General features: G+C 39.0%; 1 protein-coding gene across 1 annotated transcript in view; it reads left to right on the top strand.

Annotated features, from left to right (window-relative positions):
* Positions 1-14802, top strand: part of SCAPER (S-phase cyclin A associated protein in the ER) — a 159893-nt gene that overhangs the window by 81105 nt on the left and 63986 nt on the right. The window contains exon 23 of the mRNA XM_074155466.1: positions 3841-3967. Coding sequence (XP_074011567.1) covers positions 3841-3967 — 127 coding nt within the window. The remainder of the gene's footprint in view (positions 1-3840; positions 3968-14802) is intronic.

Raw genomic sequence — 14802 nt, 5'->3', positions numbered from 1 at the left:
TAGAATGGTGTTTTTCGTTGTGCACCCAGAGTGGTCAGAGTATGCCACAGGTGTCACCATGTGTATTACTTTTACTGCAGGGGGTCGAACTGCAGGCAGCAAGGAGTAGTGCAGGGGCTGCACGTTGCTTTAAGAGGATCCAGCATAAGTCTCTGTTTCGGGCCGGGCAGGAACTGCCACAGACTTTCTCAGTTCTCCCTGGGCACAGGCTGCATCAGGAAGAATTGGGGCTGTGTGTCCGGCTGGCGTCTGGCCACCCCCGGCAGGAACGTACGGGAGGACTAACTGCTCCTTCCATACAGGAACTGCAAAGAATCCAGCACCCTGCCCAGTCCTACTATTCCTTCCTTGCATACACTCAGTGTTTAGCCAAGAAATCATGGATTTGAATGTGGGAGTGCTGAAATACATTGATGTTACTATTTCAAGGCTTTTTTTTTCTAGGGATGAAATGAGGCCTAAAAATACAGAGATCTTTTTCCTTTACCTTATAAAATACATTAAACTTGCTAAAAATATTTGGCCCATGCTAAATAGAAATCTTTAATTCATACAATACTTCGGTTTAATTTTGTTTATATGTTTGCTATATAGACCTGTAATATGAATATCCCTCGTTTACCCATTTGCAGTGCAAAAAGACCAGATAACGTATTTGTATTTGCTGAACATATATTAAAGTTTACATTATGGTAATGTTCCGAGACCAATCAGTGCCTTATGTCCTTTATGATATTTCTTCTGCATTCTGAATTATCTGTTTGTGGGCAATACTAAAATCTTAATTAGTGAGACATAAATAACTTTAGATAGAAAGACGTTAACTTTAACTTTCCCTTTTATTTATCCCAGTAAATTTTCAGTTATTTATCATTCCCTCTACAGCACAGTTAGCATTGGAGGAATGCAAATTGGGGGACAAAATGAAGATTAAATAATTGTCGTAAAATGTTTGGATTTGAACTCGACAGTATTTCCACATAGTCACTGGATCAGGTGTTGATACCATCCTCTATTAACGTGCAGTGCACACAAGGAGTCCAGTATGTACAGAGAGTTACCTCTTTCCAAATCCGTTCATAACAATGATAAATTCTATATCCAAACACCAGTCATCTTGCATAGATTTCTAGTCCTTTGAAACAGTCCTAATATTATCCTTCTTTCCCTGACACTGCCAAGAAGTCATTATAAAAAATGTTAAGTTAAAATAATTTCTCCAAGGTTAACTCAGTGGGAGGAAAAAGTTTTTCTTTGCCTTCTCTTCCCCATGTGATCACATAACATACCTTACCTTTGTTTGGCAGATCACCAACATACGGTAGGATATGAGGATGTAAGAGGTAATTCTTCAATGCAGTAGAACTGAAAATCTATTCTTCACAGTTTTTAATCTTACGATGTTGAACACATACTTAGAAAGTTTGAATTTTGGTAAAATTTTCCAGAAAGACTTTTAGAAGAAATAGGAAGCTAGGAGCTTTCCCTTGAGAATTAATGTGTTGCACAGCTGCTTTTTTTTTTTTTTAAACTGAGGACGGAAACTGAACATTTATCTTACGTAGCATCTTTATAGACTGAGGAGAAAGAGAATTTGTCAACAGAAGTAACAATATAATATGATTGTTTTCTTTTTGAGTCCTTGTGAGTAGTGTTTCAATAAACCTTATACGTTTTGTATGCCGACGCCTGAAGTAGATTAGGAAAGTCCCTTTCTTTAGCCTCTCTGGTTAATCCTGGTTGAATTCCATTCCTCTGATGTTAAATGAAGCAAATGGAAACCCGTCTCGCTGTCTTCTCTCAGATGAAGTTGCAATATAGTGTGGTGGGGTTTTTCAGTGCTTTATATATGCTTTAATGATGGAATTTGATAGACGTTTCGAAGAGAGAAAGTCTTTATTTTTGCTTGATGCCTTAGGATATTGCTAAGGCAATAGCCGTTCTCAAGCACATTCTATGAGAATACCTGAAATATTCTGCTTCTAGATCATCTTCCTGGCCTGCAGCAATTCGACTGTTCACTGGTGCTGCCTTATGCTCAGCAGAGTTAGTGGTCATCTGATTTACTGTCCAAGTCCTGCAGTTACTTGCATTTTAGCTTTTAATTTTCTTTCCCATTTTAGCTTGTGGATTTCTGAGTTAGGCAGAGGTTTCCTCCAACCTCATTTTCCACAGAGGAAATAGCAGTGCAGAAAATCTCATCAGGATGTAATCTCCCTTTATTTTTCTTGTCATAGAAAAATCCTGGCTGAATATTAGTGGATTCAGCTGACCAGATGATAAGAAATCCAAGACACAAAATTCTGTAAATCATTTTTGTTTGTACTTTAGAAACACATATGTATTTTCAGAGTCTCTTGAAACCTTTTAACAGGTCTTAATTTTTTCAAAGAAAAGGTACAGGGTACGTTTCTTATTGATAAATTAGAAACTCTCTATTCTTGCCACAAATTAATATTCTGATTTTTTTTTTTTTTTTAATACATATGACTATTGTAGTACATTCCCCAGCCATTCCATCTCTTTTCTCGCCTCTCAGGCTACTTAATGTAATTTTCTCTTTGCCATTACTCTGTGGTCATTTTGTGACTGCTTTCAGGCCCTTTTATACTGATGATCTCCCATTTTATGGTAAGCATTGATACCCTTCCCCTATCTTTTTCTTCCTATAGAGCTGTGTTTGCTTCTAGTCACAACAGCATTTCTCCCACTCGTCCTGCTCAGTTACCAGCTTCATCCCAATTTCAGTACAAATTGTTCAATAGCTCAAACCAAAGGGCCACCAAACACAGAGCCTGTCAGTTAGGGCAGCCAGTCGCAGATATTAGGGCAATGGTAGACAAACACATCTCAAGTGCTGGATGATGCTTCCTCCCTACTTCTCTCAGCCTCCAGTTAAGGAAATCTGTTTAGTCTTTTATCATAGAATCATAGAATGGTTTGGGTTGGAAGGGACCTTAAAGATCATCTTGTTCCAACCCCTCTGCCATGATCTGCCTTAAGGCGTCTACATCTAGAGGTCTGCATCTGAGCTAGTTACTGACTTCATGTTCAGGGCAAAGAAGGATACATTACGAGTGTGTTTTGACTGTTTTATTGTAGACCTTAGGATGAGATGAGTGGTGCCTTGGAACTGGGTATTTCTCCTTGCTGCCTCTCAGGAGAGCATAGACGAGTAGCCCAGATGTAGATGTGTAAAATTGAAATGAATCCTAAGCCACATGTGTCTGCATCTCTCCCATCTCTGCATTTTGGCTTCATTACTGACCCTCATTAATAAAATGCCCTTTCTGAGGTAGTCTGCAAAGTCATTACTTTTCACTTATTCAAATAATCCTAAAGAGCCATTTCTTTTATGATGCCTATAAGAAATTAGCCAAGTCGTCTGCTGTTCTATTTCCCTTACTCATCTCAAGAGTGAACTACTCAGCTGAGTGGGCGGAAGGGATTGAATGATGGAAGAAAAGGAGGATGAAACCATGTTGAAAATGAAGACGGCAAAAACTAGCAGGATAAACTGCCTCTATTGAACAACAGCAGAAACAAACAAGTAGCCAGTAAGGAAGCACCTTTGTGGGTGTATTGTTTACACTATTTCTGTGCCATTTCCCTGAAAAAGGGGATAGCGAAATGTCATAGACACTGTAGCTGACTGTATCTCCCTGCTGTGTTGTGTATTTTACATGCTGTTCAGTATAGATGATAATAATACTTTTACACAGCTTTGAATGTTTGCTTTATTGAAATTCAGTTAGCAGAGTTTCTTTACATAGATGAAAGTTTATATGATCAGGAGAGTTTTTGCTTTAATAGCTCTTTGTTTTCTGTTTAATGTTGAAGGTTACAGCGATTAGCAAAAGACCTCTTAAAGCACCTCCAAATGCAGGATAGCTGTTCGTTGGGGAACAACAAGGTTTCTGCTCTGGACAGGACTTTAGGAGAGATCTCGCGTATTCTGGAAAAAGAGGTATTGTGACTGTTACTGTATAACTTATGATTAACCTATAAACTCTGTTACCCTCAAATATCACCAATTTGGATTTGGGGGTGTTTTAAACATGTGTCGATGAATACATGACCTCTGTGTAACAAGCACTGTCTGCCACTACACTTTTCTGTGGTGGTTGCAGCAGTGAATGCTTTTATTTAGACATCAGATTTTATATAGGCAGTTTTGCAGAAGTGCTGAAAACATGCTTGACTGATGCTAGATCGTCTGGATAACGACAAGCTGTACTTCCACTAGGTTTTCATTAGGATTGTTTTTAACCTGGGGCATTTCAGTCATCTAGTTCATAGTGCATATCCGCAAACAGCTTTTACAATATGGGGCAAAAGCAATTGGCAGAGAACAGAGTAAAGAACTGGAACCAGCTTTGCTGTCGCAGCCGCCATACTGTGGTGTCATGGCTGAGTTTTGGAGGAGCACAAATCTGTTGGAGTACAACAAAGCCTGTCTTTTTTGGGTAGGTCTTTGATGGGGGATGAAGTTATGCTGTTCAGATACATGGGGTATTTCTCTGTTTTGAATTTTTTTTGAAGTGCTACGTTTGTAGAGCATGTTTTGTTTATGGTAAATGTTGGGTTTTTTTAATTGATAGCATAGCATTTGCATCTTTTTAACTGTTTCATCATGGTCAGTCTGATGCCACAGTGCTTTGTGTCTTGTAATGCATATTTTTGCTCTATTAGGACCACAGTATTTGAGTTTTCAGCGGGAACGTTATGTTCTGTTCTCTTTCTAACCATTAGAAAATACTTCTCTTTCGTATCTGTAATCAAGAAATCATGAAAATTATTTCTGCGAGGAACTAAATTAATGAAATCTGAGGAGGGGGTTGCATCATTGTGGTTCAGAGTTGGTGTCTGAAGATGAGAGCTCTGCTTGATGCTTTTCACAGCTTAGTCAATGTGGAACACAACTGCTAGTAGCATGCTTTTAAATACTAAACACTGCCTGGGATGCTTAGGGTTCTGCCATGTATTCTGTTAGTTGCTTTGAGCTGCTGACAAGTTTAATCACGTTTTTGAAAGAGTTGTGACATTTTCAAATTTTGCAGTGTTTGTGTTAACTAATTTTTCAATAATTACTTTTTTCAAAATCTAGAAATTGCATTGTTGCATGAAGACTATAAAAAGGTTTATCTGTTTTGAAAGTTACCTAAATAATTATTGGAAACTGTTGTCGGGAAGTGGCGTTGTATCCAGCCTCTCATCAGTACATGTTTTCTGAGATTGTTTTAGATGAGACATGAATTGCAGCTAAATGTTAATCATTAATTGTTGGTAACATTTTACTCCTCCTTGAGTCTGCAGTGGGGAAGTAGAAGATGAATTTGATAGTGTTAATAGGCACGAATTGTTGATTTGGATTTTTACCCCTAAAACATTACTCTGCCATTGAAGAAGTGTTATTATATCTGAGTGTCCTAATCAATAAGGTCAAGAAAGATTGATTTCAATAGCTGTCACTGTGTTTACGGCACAGATCGTACGTAGTCATTTATAGAAGTGGATAATAATTCTCTTGTTAACTTGCAAGTCAAGAAATCAGCAGACACATCTTACATGTCAATGGGCGGTGAAAAGAATCTTGATGGTGTCAGTCATCGACTGAGAGGAGGAGACTGACACTGTTAATTGAATTTCCCTGGAGAGCATAAAAATATACCATAATGTGGGGGGAGGAATGAGGGAGCGGGAACCACACAAGCTGTCAGTGTGTGTGAGCTGATAACATTGATTTACCCTTGCTAATGGCCTGGGTTGAATAAAGAATTGCCCTGAGGGAGGACAGAGTTCACTACAATAGATCCTCGCCACTTACTAGAAATCCTTCAGGCTCAAAAGAAGTCATGCAAAAGTATTGTAAAACAACATTGATCCAAAAAACCCTCTTCTCAGTCATTCTGTGAAACATTGGATTTTTCTTTTGTTAATAGTTTACACTGACTGAAAAATGTATTTATACAGTTTCACCAGGGAAATAGAGATTTGTTTTACAAACCGTGAAATAAAATGCAGAGCTGCTGTTAGTAAATAAGAAAAATAAATACCATTAAGTTTCTCAGCAGAAGGAAGAGTTATTCAGCTCATTAGAAATTCCATGACTGTACCAAATCAGCATTAAAGGGTGGGAGTGTATTCTTTATGCGAACTTGAATCACAAAAAAGCCCCATACGAGAGATTGGCAGCCCTGTCTCACTGGGGTTTGCTTTCAGGTAGAATCAAATCAGACTAACAGTTCCTTTTGGACATAGTCTTCATCTGTTGTGGGTTATAGTAATGACAGACTTTTTCTCACTTCTGAACTTCTTTTATAACGGGAGAGCATTGTAGGATGAGGTGTGTCTGCATGATTATTGTGGTAAAGTTGGTTTTGTTTTGCTTGCCTTCCTGCTCTACCGGACATAAGCAGATTCTGCGCTTGGGGCCAGGTGATTTCACCAATACAGCAAGAAGAGTTTGTTTAATGTAAACTAAAAGGCTTTTGGATTGGCTTATCTTCAAGATAGTCACATTGAGAAATCTGTCTCACAAACAAAGATACAGTTTACCCACTGTATTTTTTGAAGTCCTGTGTGTTTATTGTAGCACTTTACCTGCTCCTCATTCGCACAGAATTCGTAGGCTGCTGCCGGTGCCCCGCGCAGCACAGCAAAATCAACAGCTTTCACTTGGAATCCAGTGTGTGATTTGAGTACTAATAACTGAAACAGGAGGTGCTCTGCTTTACTTCCAGGGGTTGTTAGATCTCCAGACACAACTCCCTGTTGGCTTGCTTGGATGAAGCTCGACAACTGCTAGCAGTGTTGCACCCTGTGCCAGAAAAGTATTTGTTTGGAAGTAAGCAAGTTGAAATGCAGATTTTGAGCATCTGACGAGGAGTATGGCCATTAATTGCATACAGCCTGTGGTTCACATGTATTTTAATTAAATAAACATAAAAGGGGCTAAAAACACATGAACCACAATGTCATTCCATCAAGCAGGAGGCACAAACGCGGACGGGGGTGTATACGCCTGGTACACTGTCCCCGAGGTGTATCCACAACAGGTACTGCCAGGGTGCTGCTGTGGGTGTGCTCTGGGTTGTTGGAAGGCAGCCCTTGAGTTTTCTGCACAGTCTCTCATCCTTTCTGGCAGAAATCCTGGAAGGAAGTTGTATTCACTTTCACCTCTACTTTGTTTAAAAGTATATTTAAAAAAACAAGCACACACACACAGACACAACAGCAAAACGCAAGCAATTGTTACCAGAAAGCCCTGGCCTGGTGTTGGCAGTGTGTCATATGGGACTCTTCAAGCTCTTAATAAGATCTGATAACGCTCAGTTTATGATCTCCCATGAATGGGCCTTTGATGCTAAAAGCAAAACTTATGTACCCTCTTAAGGAAGGCAGAGCTGATGTTTGGAACTGCAGGGCTAAAGCAGTTTTTCTGCCACAGTTCTTTTGATTTTATACATGCTCGTTCTTTGATGGGCCTAATTTTACACATCCATTACTGAGGGCAGCGGTGTGTTTCAGATGTGCAATGGATGCCAGATTAACTGCTCAAGTTTGACTTGAGCACTCACACAGAAATGTCCCCTAGTAGGGAATGCTGTCAGAAACCAACATATTTAAAGCTGTATATCCTATTAGTGTGACTACAGGTACAATTTTAAGCTGCTTGTGCTTACATATTTTTTTTCCTTAATCTATGGATGTGAGAGATATTGATTAAAATACCAAAACCATTTCTACTGCATAGACGTTAGAGGTTACAGCGACTGAAGTACATAGATATTTCTAAGGCTGTGAACCTGACCTGGGTCAGAGGTTACTGCCTCTCGGGTGGTCATCCTTAGACTTGCTAACAAACCATCACTTCCCTAAAGTTCTTCCTAAAGTTTGGTTTTAGAGGGTTGGAGTTTTTTTTGGTCCAGGTTTTAAAAGTCCTACTTTTAAATGTTTAAAGTATTCTAGGTGGTTTTGATAGGTGTGGGGTAGGCAGAGATAGCAGATGATGCTTCTGAGGAACGTGGCAGGATGCTGCCTTCAGTAAGGGCAGTAACACGAGGCTGAGGGCAGTAGCCTTTTCACCTGGCTCAGCTGCAGCTAAAACACTGCAGTTAAATCACTTTAGTTAAATTTGTACAATACTGACATGTGACATCTAGACAAGCCCTTAATGTGTCTCCCTCCCGTCCTTCTGACTGAGAGTATGACACAGAGGTTCAATATGATCATGAGGGGACCTCATGATTTTTAGAATCCAAATGCAGCGGTTAATCTGCTTAACTGGAATTATTTTTATATGAACTTTCTTATCAAACCACTGGTTTGAAGATCTTCATCACAAGGCAAGTTAGAAGATTCCTTTAACTAAGTGATTTGATAGAGATCTTACAGCTGTGCTCCTGAAGAGAGGGGCTGCAGCCGCTGGGGAATTATAGAGGTTTTAGAAATGTCCCAGCCCAAGCAAAGGTTACAGCTGAGGCTCACACGTCCCTCACAAGGCACAAGATTTCACTGGTTCTGATGTTCATAGAACTTCCTATGATTTTGTACAGTTTTGAGGATAGCTGTGTCCCCACGGCGCTTACAGTTACTTACCAGCTCTCTTCATACAAATCTAAAAGTATCTGCTTTTTGCTAGGCTAAATTGCACGTTACTTATTTTTATTACTAATTCAGAATCATATCCTTACTGGAAACAGATTTCAGGGGGAAAAAATTGCTTCCTTGGAAAAGGTGTAATTTTGTAACTGAAAAATGTGTGATTCTGAGCTATTAATTAACTGTAGTGTTTTAATAAGTTATTTTTTTTAAAAGTATCTCAATGCTTGTGACTCTAAAGCATGCTCTCTCAGGGACCATTAATGGTTTGTTTTGTGTCAGGCAATGTTTTCAGTTTTGGGATTTTTAGATAGATTTTTCAGCCTCCTGCTTCAGCAGTCGTGATGTCAGTTATTTACATTTCAGTAAAATGTTTGTCGTAGCTTTCAAATACACGGGGACTGTAGACAGACAGTGTTTATCCCATTGTAAAGACTGTCAGAAATGGCTGGCTTTAACAGCCCGGTCAGGCCTGGTATTTATGTTTTATTCTCTAAACTGTCAGGCCCGTTGGGGATGGTGACCACAGCCAGCGTGAAGATTAATAGGCCGGTTTTTGGAAGGCAGACTGAACTGCCTGGCCGGCATCTCCTGATTTCCACCCCCCCACACCCATCCCCACTAGTACAAGCTCTGAATCATCAGAAACTGAAAGAATAAAATTAAAAACTGTTGAAGAACTAAGGTATGGAACAAAAGCCATCTCAAATGGAGCATATGTAAGCTTTTGTACTGTTTATGATTAATTTCTTCAAAAGTCTCTGTGGAGATTTAAAATTGCCCCGTGTGTGTATGTGTGTGTACGTGTATATAAATATATATATGACATATATATATACAGGCAAAATAGATTTTAGAAACAAATACTCTATGCTATAAATACTCAATATTGTTACTTAAATAAGTACATTTAAGAATACAGTGGGACTTGTGATTCCCAAGCTCTTACACATTTAATTTTGGTGCTGCAAAAATTGATGAAGCTGGCTCGAGCACGTAGGTGGCTGCATGTTTCTGGTGTAGCAGAGCAGTATAGCCATCAGAGAGGACTGAAAGATACTGAATATAACGGCTGGATTTTATTTTTCAGAATAGAATTCTGGACCAGCTGAAAAGCCATAATGATTTTAAGATTATTTTTTTTTTAACTTGTTGATTATATTTGAACTGGATGTGGCATTATGGCTGCACATAATCATTGTTGGTTTGAGGATTAGACAGGATACTGTGATTTGATATCAAACTTTTGAAGGCAGTTTGAATTCGCAAGCTAAGCAAGTGTGACATAAATAAGTAGTGTATTTTACGCTAGATGATGTCACTGGAAAAATCAGACTGGCTTTAAAGCACCCAGGCCATAGCTTGAGCTTTTGGGACTTCTATTTCATAATGGAAGAAAACTGTCAAGAGTGAATTAGAAGCAGCAAATGTTTAGCCTAAATTTTGGCTAAAACCAATTCATCCAAGTTTAACTTCTGTTAATCAGCCGGACTCCTTAGAGGCAAGGTTGACCAGTATCTCCGAAGAAAGCAGGACTGTTAGCAGGCAGAGCAATGAGTAATCTTTTCAAAATTAATAGTTCTTGTGTTTGAGCATTAAAGGATCAGCTGAGAATAAGATGGTGGCAAAAATCTGTGGTCTGAAAAAACACTGTGATGATTTTTTTTTTTCCCCCACACAAAATTACTTTGGTTGGCTTTTATGTAGGAAAAGGAAGAGATGGAGAGGGGTAGACAATAATAGATGAGTTTGGGAGTTGCGAATAGAATGGATTCCTAATTTCAGTAGCAGAGCTGCAGGCACTAGTTAAACTACACCTCTAGAAGAAACCCAGCATAAAGTCTGATATATGGATTCATTGAGGGCTGCAGAAAGCACAGGAGGTGTCAGCTTATCTGTCACCCTCTTACTAAATCAGAAAAAGCATCATAGGACATTGTATGTGAAAAAGGGTGAAAATTACTGTTTTAGTGAATTTACCTAAGTCATGGACTCGTGACTTTACCCAAATTATAGCCATGTTGTCTATATTTTGTGATCTTCTGTATATACATGCATATACACACAGGCACGCTATCTGTATATATTTAACATGCTCAACCAATTATTATATACAGCCTCACTGATTAATTTTGCAGTCCAACTGAAGCTTTAAAAAGTTATTTAACATTTATATTTAAGCATTATTATAGTAATGAAAAGCTTGGTCAAGATGCCAAACTTTTATAGGCACGTTTGTGATGGAGAGGTGTTTGTGTTTTCCTTGACAGGGTGGTTTCGGTGACACAGCCTGCTTGTTTTCTTGTTTACTGAGTATCTCCCATTTCTCCACTAGAGGACACTACTGGCAGAGACAACAGGGAGTCCTTTTAATCCTTAGATGTAATAAATCTATTTAGAAGTCAGATTTTCTTTTTGGAAGAAAAATGCTTACATAAGATTTTAATTTGGTTAATACTGATACGACTTTTAAGGCATTGCCTGCTGAATTAATTTGCAGTTTAATTCTCAAAGTTCTGTGCTTAGTTATGGCTATGTTTAAAACAGACTTTAAAATATGGTTGATTTTTGTATTGGACAAACGGGGCCCAGTTTTGTTCCATTTGAGTACTCCTACTGGAGTATGCCTCCATCTCGCTGACATCACGTTCAGCCAATTCTGTGACACTTCATGTGCCAATGTGCTTAGAAAGTACACGGCTTTTTTTTCCTACTGAGCTTCTTATAACAAGCGGCATGTCTCCTGGTTTTGGTGCATTAGGATGTTTACATAGGTAATCAGTATATATCCTGGCAAGGCTTAAATGTGCAATCACACAGAATGTTCTATAGGAAAAAATAGAAGTACACACATGCACAATAGTCTTTTTTTCCTTTTTTTTTTTTTTTTTTTAAGAAGTAGCCACATGCGCACAGTTAAACGGGCAGGTTTATGAGCCGCTGTTGTTTGTGCTATCTGCATTTTATACTAATGTGTTGTGCAGCTGGGGGTGGCCAGTCTCCAGTGCCTGAGCAGCAGTTCAGCTTGGTGGCAGGAGTGTCCCAGGACCGGCAGCAGGGCTGGCCTCTGGCAGTTCATGGCTGAGGATGAAAACCAGCTGGCGAAGGCCTCTGAGCCCCCCATCAGTCCTTTGCCTTTCCCACCTCCACCCTCCCAACGTGCAGTGGGACCCTGCAGAGTCATTGGCACTGTCGTGTTGTGACCTACTCCCTTTCTCTTTACATATGTGATATGTGTCTTTTGGCTCTTGGCCAAATGAAGATTTTGATACACAGCGCATTGGTTTACACCAAAAAGCCTTCTTTTGTATTGGCCAGTGGGCATTTTATGGCCAAAGTGTTTAAAAAATAAAATAAGACTCACACACTATCTTAACTGTGCTTTCATCAATGTGTGGGGGTTTTGTTCTTTATGAAAGTAGTTGCTACTATTTCTTTTTTTTTTTTTTAATAGCTAATCAGAAGTTATAACTGTAAGCTTCATTTTAGCTAAACATATGATGAATTTCTATACAAAGAATGGATTAATTCTTTAATTCATCCATTAATTTTTCAACTTTGGATACTCCTGCAGTAGCCAGTTCCAGAGCTACAGTGCTGTCATGTGAAGGGAAGTCATTAATCAAATGTAAAGCTGAATTGTAACAGTTTAAAAATTATTTAAAGTCAAAATCCAAACTTTATGAAGTGTGTTGAATTGTGAATCTTAAAAATAAGTCTGTTTTACCAGCTAAAATTAGAATTCAGGCCCTTGGAACTCTGTATTTTATCACCAAAAATTTAATAATTTTGCTAATACAGAAGGTAACATAGAGAATTCTGTATTTATGCTTCCTTTGTTGCAAGTGTTAATCGAGTCTTTAGCTGTTCTTAGGAAGGTCAGAACCTGAGTTCAGAGCGTGATCTCAAGAACTGATGAAGCAGATATAACTGATGGAAACTCTGAGGTATAAGTAACCCTCCTCAAAATGAATTCACTTCTTTAAAGCCTTTAACTGGGGAGACTAGGGATTTTTAATGTCTGTGTCTTTTCAGCACTGAGTGCCAATGATGCACAGTCCCACTAAAACATGGTTTGAAGAAGGTTCAGCAGCATTTAAAGCCTGGAGTGTGGGGTATTGTACTTACCTACCATCTTAATTGCATATGGTCCAACCTGCTAGTAGCAGTAGAAACTTCTCCTGATGTGATGGGCTGCAGCAGCAGGTCTGATAGTAACAGCACCGTGGCTGCGAGCTCAACGAGCAGACTGTGTGCAAACGCAGGAGGAGCTCTCTGGACAGCATTTTCCACCCAAACAGTCATTCCCCGTCACTGCCAGGAGCAAGTCAATAGGTCAGGTGTGTTGTGTGTTACAGGTTGGTCGAGGCAGCTTTATATCATCAATAATTCGTTTGCCTGGAGTTTCTGTAATCTGTGGATTAACCTTTTTCTCAAGATGAACATATAAATAGGAACTTGTTACTAGAGGTCAGCCACAGACTATTTTTTAACTTGTTTGCTGGAAATGGTATTAAAAGGCAAGTTCAGTTCACAGATAAGCTCCGCAGTGTACTTATTCCAAGATTATTCAGAGGTTAATTTACTGTGCACAATGTGTGTAGTTGAAAACTGCTGTGTGTCGATTCCTGGTTCTGTGGGATGCAGTTAAATGTTTTTAGCTTCCAGTGCACTTTTGCTGTCAGATCAGGCTTTTTTCCTTCTGTGTCAGTTTAGAACTAATACATCATATCATAGTGGATATAATGCATATATTTTCCTTCAAGGTATGCAAAGTGTCTTCACTAAGCATTTACAGGACAAGAGATGTTTTAATGTCATTAAAAGTACAGACACTGATTTGTCAGTGACGAGAAAATGCCCCACGCAGGCATGTTTCTGCTAATGAGTAGGTGCCAATTTAAAGCTCGTGATAAAGTAATTATTATTACAGTTTCTAAAGAACTGAATTTTTTATTTCATTTAGCCTAATGCTATATGTATCCACACGTGGTATATATACACACACGTTTTCTTGAAAGTATTCTTAAAATTCTACATCTGATTTGAGACCGTCACTTCAGACTTGAGAACGTATCCCCTATATGTGTCTCTGTTGCCTGTTCTTATGTTCACAAACCCACACTATTAATCTCCGCAAGGCAATCGGTGTGAAAGCTGTGTTTAGAATTCAAGTGCTCTTGACTGCACTACAGGTCTTCGAACAACTGTAGCTCCCTCTCTCTGTCTTCTCCCACATAATTTTGAGATCTTTAGTTTTCCTTGATTGCACTGGTTTTCGTAGTTCAGTTCAGCTGAAATCAGTGCTGCTTTCTAGTGGCTGAGAGCTGCCACTAGTGAAATGTCGGCCACAGGCGTTTAAGATTCACTGTTGCAAGAGATCTGTACCTTTCCTACTCACTGGACAATTTTGTGTCCAATAAACTGCTGAGAGAGAACAGGACAAGATCGCTTAAGTGTCCTTTTTAGGTACTTGTTTGGGAGCTTCTGTTTATGAGGTTATTCAGAAAAAGTCAAATTGGCCTTAGCTAATGGAGCTATTATGGAGGTCTAGAAGCAGTTGTTCCTTGTATTAGAGATTTAAACCTTTATCTTTGCTATCCTCCTGTAATTGATGCACTTACTAGATGCCCTGTTATTTATAAATAGACTAAACATTTATTTTTAATAGGCACAAGTGCTGCAATGCTCAGTGCTGCCTCTTGCAACATCTGTAAGGAGAATTCTCATTTTTCCAAGCCATATTGGCTGTTTCCCCTTAGTCTACTGAGCATGAGTGAAAGCAGCTAAACAGATAACATGGAATTCACTAGTTTACCTGTCTCTCCTTTGTGGCTTTCACTGGCTCTTGAAATGTCACAAACAGGATTGTGAGGGTCCTGTCCTTTTCGACCGCAGTGTCAATAGAAGGCCTCTCTGTGATTTTACTGTTGAACTGAAAAGACACTGCGGAACTTGGAAGGAGATTGTGTAAATAAGGTTCGTCTTATTCAATGAGATAATACAGTGATCCAGTAAAGAGCCCTATCCAGTATGGTTTACCTTACAATATAGGCAGAATTTTGGAAAAAGAAGAACAAATAAAGTATATGATGTGCATAGACAAGTTAAATTTATGAGCACGTGACATTTAGTCATTTAGACATTTAGTTTGCAGGACAGGGTTAAGAACCAATTTCTTAGTCCCTAGGCCTGGAC

The sequence above is a fragment of the Numenius arquata genome, chromosome 11 (genome assembly GCF_964106895.1).
Source record: "Numenius arquata chromosome 11, bNumArq3.hap1.1, whole genome shotgun sequence".
Taxonomy (NCBI): domain Eukaryota; kingdom Metazoa; phylum Chordata; class Aves; order Charadriiformes; family Scolopacidae; genus Numenius; species Numenius arquata.
The sequence above is the reverse complement of the archived record's forward strand: the minus strand, read 5'-3'. Positions and strand labels throughout refer to the sequence as shown.